The 12,228-nt window shown below is 31.9% G+C and overlaps 1 protein-coding gene across 1 annotated transcript; it reads right to left on the minus strand.

Moving 5' to 3' along the window:
* Window positions 1-1,639: 1,639 nt before the first annotated feature.
* Window positions 1,640-10,433, minus strand: LOC121224437 (synaptotagmin-5). Its single transcript, XM_041107754.1, has 14 exons — window positions 9,910-10,433; window positions 8,710-8,784; window positions 8,526-8,633; window positions 8,130-8,162; window positions 7,928-8,017; window positions 7,670-7,795; window positions 7,174-7,296; window positions 6,653-7,069; window positions 5,593-5,727; window positions 4,725-4,943; window positions 4,357-4,629; window positions 3,266-3,400; window positions 2,680-2,982; window positions 1,640-2,264 (listed from the first exon to the last, which is right to left on the minus strand). Exons 1-14 carry the CDS (start codon window positions 10,099-10,101, stop codon window positions 2,043-2,045), a joined length of 2,451 nt encoding a protein of 816 aa, XP_040963688.1. The 5' UTR covers window positions 10,102-10,433; the 3' UTR covers window positions 1,640-2,042.
* Between the last annotated feature and the right edge of the window lie 1,795 nt (window positions 10,434-12,228).

Below are 12,228 nucleotides of genomic sequence, written 5' to 3' on the forward strand. Positions count from 1 at the left end.
TTTGCTGACGTGGATGAACAGTTTATGTTTTTTAACTTGGAAAACTTTGAAAGGCCATAACTTTTGGCTCGGTTGTCAGATTGAGACGATTTTTTTTTATTTCGAATAAATTTTCGAGATGTACGCGCTGACAAACCGTCGAAGGCGGTTTGCCGCAGTTTTCGTTGAAAAAGATCCTTTTTTGCCCTTAAATTTTAATTTTTTCGGTTTAAAATTGAATTTTGAAACATTCAAATCATTATTTTCCTTATTTATTTGAAGTAAACACCAGATTCTTTTTTACAGAATTGTTGTATTATTTTTTTGATTTGACACGTGTATGGAATAGGTCCGATAAATCGTTAAAACGTAAGTAATATAATTAAGATAATAACAGTATTTCTATAATATGTTAATTAATTAGTTTGGCTTAGTTGGTTAAGATGCTTGCTCTTTTCCTTTAGTACATTGGTTTAAATCTTGTTGGTAACAATTTTGAATCTTTTTTGTACTTGTTGCTATTGATGTAATATTGAAGAGTTAATTGATTAAAAAAATAAATACAAGTACAAAAAGATTCAAAATTTATTTTTTTAAAATACCGAAAAAGCCCTATATTTTTAAAATTTATCGAAATGGACCCGGTATTTTATTCTTTTGACTGTTGGGTACTGTTCACGCGCGGGCCGAAATCGCGTCCACGTCAGCGCAAGATGCTGACGTGGACGTGATTTCCTGACGCGTACCCTGACATCGCGCTGACGTGGACGCGATTTTCCGGAAAAAAGACCATTCCGGTAAATAATTAAAAAATGGGCCCATTTCGGTAATTTTTTTAAAAAAAAGGCTTTTATTATTAAATTACTCGAAAAAATTGATATTTTTGGTAATGGATATGGCTGGTTTTATTATTAGATCCTTTTTTGCTACTGAATTTTAAAAAGGGATAATTTCATTTTAATGGCCCCAAATTATAGTTTAATTCGTAAACTAGTCCCTAAACTATAAAACGATTCAGTTAAATCTTCGAATTAAAGTATCATTTCAATCGAATTAACTTTAGATTCTAACGGTAAATGATAATTTTGGCACCTACATTTTTTTTTATCTCTTTAGATAAATGAACTTGACAACGAAATCTATTTTGGTCATTAAATTTGAATTTCATCCGGATTTAATGATATGACATTTTAAAATTATTTCACATCATTATTTATTTATTTTAAATAATGACATGACACAATCTCATAATATCACATCATTTGACTTTTATATTTGCTACGTTTAGGGAGCAAAATTGTCAAATTCAAAGACTAAGAATTATGCTTTTGGCTATTGAGACCGACTATTAAATACTAATATATTAAAAATAATGTTAAAATACCATAAGTTCATGTACTCTTCGCAAACTTAAAATTTAATCCTTATAATTTTATTTTTAAAAATTTAATCTCTTTGCTTTTCAAATTTCAAAAATTTAAATCCAATTTTTAACACTGGTAATTTTTATTATTATTAAATTGAATCTAAATTTTAAAATTTAAAAATTAGAAAGACTAAATTCTTAAAAATAAAAATAACAAAGACTAAATTTTAAATTTATAAGAAATTAAAACATATTTTAATCTAAAAATAGCTAGGAATGTAATTACAGCTTAAATAGTATAAACTTATTCATTTCCATTATGTGAATAAAATTAAAATTGTGAAAATAATAATTTTCACAAACCACATCAACACTTAATTTTCAATATATCAAATAATTTTTAAAATACAAATTCTGATTAATTTTTCAGCATTTAGCTTACTTCGACCCATAAACTAACCAAATATGAATACAAATACATGACCTTATCTACCATTTTATATTTGAACTGACTTAAACTAGCAGTAGCCCTTAATGCAATCCATGCTATTTGCTTGCAGGCTACTCTATGAAGATTATTATGTTGAGTTTGGTGTACATGATGAGTTTGGTGTACATGATGTTATCAGTAAGCAAAAGCTATATCGGTGGAACGATAATCGTGACGTGTAATATCGGAATATGGTAACGATTGGCTTCAACTTCCAAATGAATTTCTACTGAGAGAAGGCGATGAGTTCAACATCTCTTGACCGACCTCCTTTATCTTGTTCAGTAGAAGCATCTGCTCGGTTTCGAGCTGTACCATGTATTCTTCTTGCATATCTTGAAGAGCTTCGAGTTCACTGACTGGAGTTGAAATCCCTTCGAGGATGCCATCATCGATTAAAGATTGAAGCTTGATCATCATTTGTTTCATCTGTACAAAACCCGCATCCAACAAAATATGTCAGGGCTCGATTTGTTCGGTCTATTCACTAGTTCATTAAGTGATCAATGGGTAAAAGTACTATGGAGTTCCTTATACTAAAAATCGAATTGTATTTTGTCAATTCTACTCAAAAAATGAGCAAATTAATCCATGTGCGTTAAATTCAAGAACAAATTGTTCCTTCTATTAAAAAGTTCATCAATTTCTACTGTTAAAAATAACATGGCTGACAGAATAATAGTCAAAATTGATAAAATTTTTAACTGAAAGAACCAATTACTCTTTGATTTAACACACAGAAACTAATTTGTTCATTTTTTTAATAAATGAGATAGAATACAATCTGACTCCTTGGTGCTTTTATTGTGATCAATGATGATCGAGATAAACAAGATGTTTTCACCTGGCTCGATATTTGATGAGCTTTTGTCAAGGATGTATCAGGGTCGACACTCGGTTTTTTCTCTAGTTCCGGAACTTTTCTCGTTACTTGAATGTGAATCTCTCCCCTTTTGACCCCTTGAAGCGGTATCCACTTGTCAGCCATCTGGTTTGGAGGCAATCTCTGATATTCTACAACACAATCACCTATGCTCGATGTCGGTAGCACCGCGTTGTGGTCTTTCACGTGCAACTCTAAAGGATTGCCATTGTCGGGGAATTCAAATGTTTGATGCCACTTAGGATTTAATGTTTTGTACATAACCTGCAGGGGCAGTCCATGGAACCATCAAACACTATTGCCATTGTCACTGCAAATATTTATTTTCGTGAAGGATGAAAGATCGTGCAAAGGGAGAGGGGTGCAGGCAGTGGCCTTGACCCCCAAAAGATGAAAAATTGTTTGTATAGTCCCTTTAGTTTTTAGAAAATCACAAATTAATATAATAGTAAAATTACACTTTGGACTCCCAAAAAATAAAATTCACTTGAAACCCATACCAGCATATATATATTGCAATTATTTCAAAATTATGTTGTCTCAATACCTTTGTTCGTCTCTTCAAGTTTCCATATTGCACCCTAACATATGGATCACTTGTCCCCCTTAGATCAGCAGCTACGAGATCTCTTGCTTCGATAAGCACAAGTTCAATCCAACCATTGCCAGAATATGAAGAACCCTTGAGGAAAAAACGAACACGTATCAGCATAGATGCACTTCAGATCGAAGATCATCAACTAGTATGCATTATATCATAAAGGCCATGCAGGTAGGTTTAAAAGTGCTACCCAACTTGCTTATGCACATAAACTTATTTACTAAAAGCATTTACAAATATGTTGCATATGTTCGAAGTTTTCTTTCCGTGAACCAAATGATTTAGCCTGAAGTTAAATGTCTTTTATATATACATGTAGGTTTAAAAGAGCTACCCAACTCGCTTATGCACGTAAAGCTATTTACTAAAAACATGTATTTCTGTGAATCAAAGGAACGCCACTTTTGCATATAAATGACGTTTTATCTTTAGGCTAAATTGTTTGGTTCACACAAAGAATATTATGAAAACACGCGTACATGTTTTTAGTAGATAAAGTTACGTGCATAAGTGAGTTGAGAGTAAAAGTATATGGAGGTCTTTGTATTAGGAGTCGAATTGCATTTTACTCCCTCTCCTCAAAAAATGTGTAAACTAGTCTTTGTATATTAGATCAAAGAGCAAACCAGTCATTTGTTAAAAATTTCATACATTTTTACTGTTAAAAACTGGTCCTTATACCTCAGCATGAAGTACACATGGCATATGTAATTGCCTAGTTATTCTGTCAATTAAACCAGTTTTCAAAAGTAAAAATGGATGGAATTTTTAACAGAAAAGACCAGTTTGCTCTTTGATTTAATATACAGAGACTAATTTGCCCATTTTTTTAGTAAAGATGGCAAAATGCAATCCAACTCCAGAAGCCTCCATGAGACTTTTGTCGTGAGCAGAGTAGCCCTTTTAAACCTACCAGCATGGCCAGTGTAATATATTATTTTAATTCTTTTTCCCCATAGCTACTATTTTTTTTCCTTCCTTCAAAAGATTACAGCAATGCTCTACCACTTCATGCAAAAAAAAAAAAAAAAAGTTACCCTTGATCCTTCATAGTCATCGATCCGAACTGCTTCTATCTGGATCCTTAGTTCTCCTGAATTCACTTTCTCAAGAGGGATCCACACATCCCTCGGTGACCCTTCTACCAATCCCTTGAGACTTATATGCGCACTGCCAATGCTGTCATCTCCAAAGACCTCTTCAGTGTAGCATTTTATCTTCAGATATTCGCCATCTCCTATTTCATCAAACTCGAATCTCTGGTTCCAAACCGGATTAAAAGAATGTGCAGTCTTTGTTTTCTGAAGAACCTAAAAAGAATTCATAGTAAAGATCAACGGTAAGCATAATTAATTCCGGTATAATAATGTGTAATATTACACTCACAACCTCAACTCCATCATACCTTTCCATATTGCAATTTAACATATGGATTACACTTTCCACTTTTGTCTTTCGTAATAAGATCCTTCCCTTCCACAACTGTTACAATAATTTTCCTTCCAGTTCTTGGAAGGAAATTTGATGACCCATTCAGTGACGGTTGTGAGCTAACACGGAGGTTGTTGAAGCTAAGAGAACCATCGGAAAATTGCCATTCTTTTATGACAAGCTTCACTGCCAACTGCTCAGCACATATGAATTTCGATAGTTTAATATTCTACTGAAGAAATTTATATACACATACATTACACATGAAAGGCTAATAAATATTCATTCACCATTAAATCCAAAAACACACTAATAATTGGCAATGATTTCTTGGACCCTAAGCGCATCCAACATACCCACATTGCACAATTAATTTAGGATATAAGCAACATCTTTTTATCAAATATAACAGGTTATAATATGCCATAAGTCTATGTAGTTTTCAAAATTTTGGAATTTAGTTCCTTTACTTTTATTTTCATAAATTTATTCCCTCTGTTTTTTCAGATTTCAAAATTCAAGTCCAGCACTGTTAAAATATTTTTGCTAAATTCAGGTTAACATTGTTAAAATGTCACGCCAATAAATTTAACAAAAAAAATTTTACAGTGTTAACAGTTGAACCTGAATTTGAAATCTGAAAGTAAATGAGCTAACTTAATGAAAATAAAAGTAGAAGGACTAAATTCCAAATTTTTGAAGAGTACGGGGACTTATAACATATTTTAACTAGTATAACACATCATCATTATGAATTCTATCCTTTTACCTTCCAATTACGGCAATCAAGAAATAGGTTTACTGAGAGAGTAAGAAACAGAAAAAAGCACGTTGCGTCATACCTCCCCTATATTGACACCTTCAAATGGAAGAACCATTTCAACAGCTTTGCCACAAAATTCAGAATGCCTGGCTATTACACTCGAGTCTGGCCCTATCGCCCAAAAGGTTGTGGAATCATCTGTATTGTATCTCATCTGTTCAATGGACATGTAAATGGGAAATCAACTTACCAGTGCCACAAAAGATGATCAATAGCATGTTACTCTGTCATATTCATAAGGTAATGATTTATCCAAAATTGGAAGCTTGGAAACAGGAAAACCAGAGGCAAGCATAAAAAAATTACAGGTTATTTTCCTATATAGACCTTTTCTGCAGCTAAACTACTTATGTAACATATGAAAGCAAAGCCAGTATTCGACATCTTTAACATTAGGGTAAACTACACACAGGGTCACTAAACTATTAGTAAGTTTACGTTTTGGTCACTTAACTTCAAAAAGTTATAAAATAGTCATTAAACTGTTCGAAAATTATTATTTAAGTCACTAGGCTGTTAAAAGCGTTGTCATATGGCGTTCTTTGTTCGCACTGGCTGCATCAATCGAAAACTCTCCTTCCCCTTCTCTTTTACAATTTAGTTTTTTTTTTTTATGAAAGAACTTTGAACGTCAGGAATCTGCAAACCAAAATTCAAACAACTTTTTTCTTTAACCTCCGACCTTGATTGTTAGACCGGCTTGGATCTAAAGTGTGTTTTTTTACCGCCGATGGGTACGGATTCACCGTACTGATCATCAAATTATCACTTAGAGCTTACTAGCTGAACTTTTTTTTAAAAAAAACACCTTAACCCAGTGACTTAAATAAAAATTTTCAAGTTAGGTGACTTAAATGAATAATTCGGTGACCATTTTGTAATTTTTAACCAAAACATAAATTTACTAATAGTTAATTGACCTTGGGTGTAGTTTAAGTAAATTTTATTTCCATAGGGTCCCAAGGGTCCAATATTTATATTGCTTGCATTTCTCTTACACCATAAGAAAACTACTTAACATCATAGATCAATCTTTGGATTTGGAAATTTTGATAAAATAAGCATCAACTTTACATTACCTTAATCTCACAGCTTGCTAGATAGTCACACATCATTCTGCCAGGAGTATGCTCAAAGAGATGGAATCGAACGATTCCTGTATTATCATGTAAAATCATGTTAAATGTCGAATCCCATTGCGGACTGGAACCTGGCCTCACATTTGTTCTTCTGGTTAGCTCTCCTAACTCAACTTCAACAAATGTCTGTAGATCTTTATCATCAGAGTGCTCTCGTAAACCATCTACACCAGAACTTGGTTGCCTTCTTGATGGGCTTCCTTTTAAGCTACTCCTAGAAAGTTTATTTCTAGAAATGACTGTCACATAAACAATACCACCAACAGCCTTCTTCCTTAAATCTACAGCTGATAAAGAGAAACATTGACGACGAGGTTCAACCATTGTCTTAGCTAAGGTATCAGTCAAAAGTTTAACCTGCACTACGGGAAACAAGTTAAGAATTAGCCAATTAGTGGCAAGTAAAAGTTAAAATTATTGAGATGACCTGTTGGAGATGAAACAGTATTGAAGAAACATACCAACCAAGAAGAAACACCTGGCAGCTCTGTTCCACTGCCAAAGGTAACTGTTATCCTAACTTCAGGAGTGGATATAAACGAGTACAGAATTGCTTTCCCATCCAGAATTGGCATCAAGAGAAGCTGCAGAACGTAAATAAGGCATAATATCAATATATCATAATCAACATGCGAAGAGTCAATACCATTTAAAACTCATCAATGGTATTGACTTTAAAACAAGGGCAGCATGTTGGATGACAGCCTTTTTAAGCATGACACAACAGTAAAGGAAAGTTTTTATTTTTTATCATCAAATGTTGATGGCCATTTCTTAAGATCCATATCTGAAAGCTATATACTCGTAACAATAATTTGTTAATACTCTATATCCAAAGACTTAAATAAGTAAATTTATAAACCAATCCATCAAATAGGTCAAGTTTCTAGATAGGACTTCGTTAACCTATAAAAAGGAAAGAATGAAGGGATACATGGCAGAAACATTTCGACGTACATCACCCTTAATGCGAAGGCTATTTATAACAATCTTTGCAGTTCCAAAGAATGGCTTAGCCACCTTGGCAAGCAACATAATGCTGATGTCAGTTGTGTCCCAATCAAAACCCAAGCGCATAACTTGCTGTCAAAATGAACAACAGATGCTTTGGTGAAGATGTCTTTTCATATTAACCCTCTATTCCTTCATGGTAGAAAAGTATAAAGGAAAATGAAGTTGGATAATAAGTTGTAATCGAAAAACCAAAATCCAAACCTGATCACCAAAAGTTGACCAACGAGTCCCTTGAAGACCCAACCAAGGTGGAGACGAACCTAGTGAAAACTCCAGCAATTCTAACTTTTCCTACAAGAATCAAAGTCTTATTGTTGAACATATTTCTAAGATTAACATCAACCAAAAGGCTCAAACTGTTAGTTTGAACTTTTTCATCAAAGCTGATTGCAAACTCACTTACAATAAGTCTTGATTTGTTACGTTTCAAGCGTTTCTGCATGCAAGAAAATTCAATTAGTCACTTCAAAGTGGAGAATAGAGGATAGAAAGAACAACAGATGGACATTCAATTTGTCTATCAATAGAACCTTTGACAGATAAGAGTTAGATGCAAACTTAAGCATTTCCCAAAGTTCATATAAACAAACATATATTTGTGTGGGTGCATCACCAGGCAATCCAATGCCCAGTATGTTAATCTAGAAGGAAGTGTCATGCAAAGATCCAACAAGTTTTGGACTGGATATGCACGCTTAATCTAGAAGGAAGTGTCATGCAAAGATCCAACAAGTTTTGGACTGGATATGCACGCTTAAAACTGGAACTTGAAGTAAGACTAAATTCACATAATGCTCACCTCAACAATGGATTGAAACCTTAATGAAAGCTTTGGATTTATGTAGTTGGACCAAATCTCTATTAAAAGCTTGTTTAGCCACTCACAGTGCTCCAATGGTGTTTTTGGCTGTTTAAAAGTGTCAAATATTTGATTATGGTAAAACTCATATATATAAGTAGAAAATTAAAGAAAGTGTAGGTACCGAGGAACTTAGTGCAAATCGCTTCCACTTCTTATTCAAGTCTTCAACAGCCATTCGATGTTGATGATTACGATGCTGCAATGGAAGAGAAACACCTTATGTCACCATAATAAAAATTTTAAATACCAATTGCCAGAACACCCTCGGCAAATGGCAAAGGGGAAAATCCTACATAACGTTTTTTACCCCCAAACATTTAGATATTACAAAATAGTATCAAATAAAATCCAAAGTGAAGAAAAGAAAAACATGACTAGAATGAGCCACAAGGTCCATAACAACAATTAAAGTGCTTAGTTATTATTAGTATCAAATAAGAGAAACCGAGACAACCTACACCATTACCTTGGATTGAAAAATATAAATAATGCTTAGAGAATGGTTGAGCAGCTATATTGATGAAAGGGGAAACAGAAATTGGACCTACATATCGATTTAAATCTTTTAATGCGACCCTCATAGCTAGCTGAATCTCCAAGCAAATATTAGCTAATAGGACTATGCCTAGCTAGTTCAAAATCCAACTAAAAGACAGATAAGCATACAATAGAATTCAATACATGCCAGTTTCCCTTTCAAAAATGAACTTCATCAGCACTCTTGTCTTAAAAGTAACAATGATATTTGACATGGTAAAGGAGAGCAATAGCAATTGTGTAGTATCAAGTGCCAGAATAATGTAAAAGACCATGTTCCTCCCCAATGAGAACCATTGTCTGGCTATTTGAGAACAAATCAAAACAATTTACAAATATTGAGCCAACTTGAAAGTAATTATCAAAACAGAAGCAGGTCAAAGGGGGAAACTTAAAATCCAATACATGTTTTATCAAAAAAGAAAAACTAATTTATATGTAAGCCTATTTACAGTTTGGACCTAAAATGGAGCAACTTAGGAATAATTAAAGTATTTTGTAATACTTTAAGCTCTTCTCACACTGCATTTTAATGGCAGATAGAAAATCTATAATGGGAAAAAAAAAGATAAAAAAGTAATGAAGAACTGTAATTTTTTGTCAAAACTTGTAAAAAAAAAGTAATACAGATCCCAATAACTAAGGAATATTACACTGAAAATTGTAATTCAAAAGACAAAGTACAACAGAATCATTTATTTACTAAACAATCTCCTATCGACATTAAAGCTGTTTAGATATCCCACTAAGCATATAAAACAGATCAAAAAAGAAAAGAATTTACCTGAACAGTTACCCAAACAGCAAGAACAAGAGGAACCCAATTAGATAAAGAGAAAATCCATTTCTCCAAAGCCCATAACATCAAAACCAAAGGGATCAACAAAGGAAGATAAGGCTTCTCCATCATGACATTGTTGAAAAAGTCCATAACTCCATCAACATTAAATACGCTTCTTCTTTTTCTCCTACCCATTTCAACAAACACCTACAAGATTAAAATATAATCTTTCAAATCTCTTTTTCCCCCTTTGAAGTTCTCTGCTCGAATTCACCAAAATCGATACTTTCAAAATTCCCCCACCATTAAAATGGAGGAACAAAGAAAAGGGGATATGAGAATAGTATTCAGTTGATTCAAATTATATTGGAAAACTCATAAAAGGAAACAAATATCCAAAGAGACAAACTTTGGGTCTCCATTTCTTTTTTTCCTGTAAGAGAATTAAGAACCGGAGAATAGATGGAGAAGAAAAGTCAAAGTCAGTCTAAAGGGTACAATACAACTATAAGAACCGTAATGACTAAACTATAATTAATTAATATTGTTTTTTCTCTTTTTGGTCTTTAATAAATAATATAATAATATCGTTAAGACTTTAAAAGAAGGGCCCAAAAGAAAGTGATAATATAATTTTTGGCCCCTAAAATTGGAAATTAGGCCACTTTGGTACCTGAACTTGGCAACTATGTCTATTTTAGTTTTCAAACTTGGATTGCGTCAAGATTTGATAATGTAACCAGTGTTACTAAAATAGGGTTGGAACAATCAGTTGGATCGATTGAACAAAGAACCAATCAATATAACAGTCCGAACAAAAAAGTTGAATCGATTGAATCAGAAACTACTTGAAATTGGTAAAAATAAAATATTTGAGACAAAAATCAATAGCCGAACAAGTTGAACCGATATAATTAAAAATTATATTTTTATGATTTTTTTAATTATTATTTGTCTAGTGGTCAAATCGGTTGAATTGGAAACGAATAGTCTAACCAGTTCAACCACTGGTTTGATTATTAAAATATTGAATATTGTATCACGTCATTGCTAGAAAATTTATATAATTTTTTAAAATGTCAAGTGTTGACATGGCACGATTTTAAAGTATCACATCATCAAACTTTTATATTTTTCAAATTTAAGGACCAAAATAAATCTAGTTGTTAAATTTAAGTGTCAAGGTGAACAAAAAAATGTACAAATACAAAAATTGATCTAGTTATCAAAATCAGGGGACAAATTTTATATTATCCCAAAGGGAAAATATAGTTAAGAACATGTTTAATTAATGTAATAAGAACGCAGATTTGGATTGTCTTTTTGTTACTAAACTAATAAAATACCATTCAAAACCAATGGTTGAATTGTTTCTTAGGGCCCACCAATTGTTTGTCTTATTTTTTAATAAATAATTAAAACATTTTATCAAGTTTGTTGAAAAAAAGTTATAAATATAATTTATTTATTTATTTAGTTATAATTTTACTTTTTTGGTTGCTTTTTTATTATTGACCTTCTAGATTTGATTAAATTTAACTTTTTTGTATGGTGATTAAATTTATTTGATTGTTTTTTTGAATGTTAATTTTACTTTTAGTTTCTTCTGTTCTTTTTAATGTAATTTTTCTCACCCCTTAAATAGCAGGATAATATATTTCAGTGTACTCAAATCCACGCCCTTCTGCACGGATAATAATACTGATACTAATCGAACTAAAACTGGATTGACAATTTTATTTGATTATTAAAAAAAGGAGGGGAATAGAAAAAAATAAAAACAAAAGTCTACGTTATTAGAAACGGTTGAAGAATTTATTTGATCATCAAGACATCAACTACCACAAAATTGAAGTAGACCATGAAGGGAATGGTGTGGTTTACATTTACTTTTTCCTGAAAAAATAAAAATAAAAATAAAAATGAAATTAATATTTAATGTTTATTTTTTATTACTTTAACTTTAATTTTTTTTAATTTAGCCCTTATTTTTCTAAATTTAGTTAAATTACTTTTCTTCTTAAAAAAAACTAATTAAGTTATTAAAACTTTAACTTTAGTAAATCACGTAACAGTTTGAGTGTGCAATTCATAAAAATATCAAGGTCGACACTATTAATTTTATTAATTTGCGTTAAAAGAATTATCCATGTCGACAATAAAATTAATATTATAATATATTAAGCCAAGAAAAAAGGGTAAATAAAATTTTTTCAACAGAATTGATATTAGATTGACTCGTGATACTAACTTCATACAAAAATCATAATAAATAAAGCTATATTAATAATTTTATGTATTTTATTAAAAAATAATTTTATG

This window comes from Gossypium hirsutum, chromosome D12 (genome assembly GCF_007990345.1).
Source record: "Gossypium hirsutum isolate 1008001.06 chromosome D12, Gossypium_hirsutum_v2.1, whole genome shotgun sequence".
Lineage (NCBI taxonomy): Eukaryota > Viridiplantae > Streptophyta > Magnoliopsida > Malvales > Malvaceae > Gossypium > Gossypium hirsutum.

Excerpts from the sequence above, each read along its gene's own strand:
- LOC121224437 (XM_041107754.1), bottom strand. The coding sequence starts at position 10,101 with ATGGGTAGGAGAAAAAGAAGAAGCGTATTTAATGTTGATGGAGTTATG. Across the intron at positions 8,634-8,709 it reads GATTTGCACTAAGTTCCTCG|CCAAAAACACCATTGGAGCA; the intron begins GTACCTACACTT and ends ACTTTTAAACAG. Across the intron at positions 7,070-7,173 it reads CAGGTGTTTCTTCTTGGTTG|GTTAAACTTTTGACTGATAC; the intron begins GTATGTTTCTTC and ends CCCGTAGTGCAG.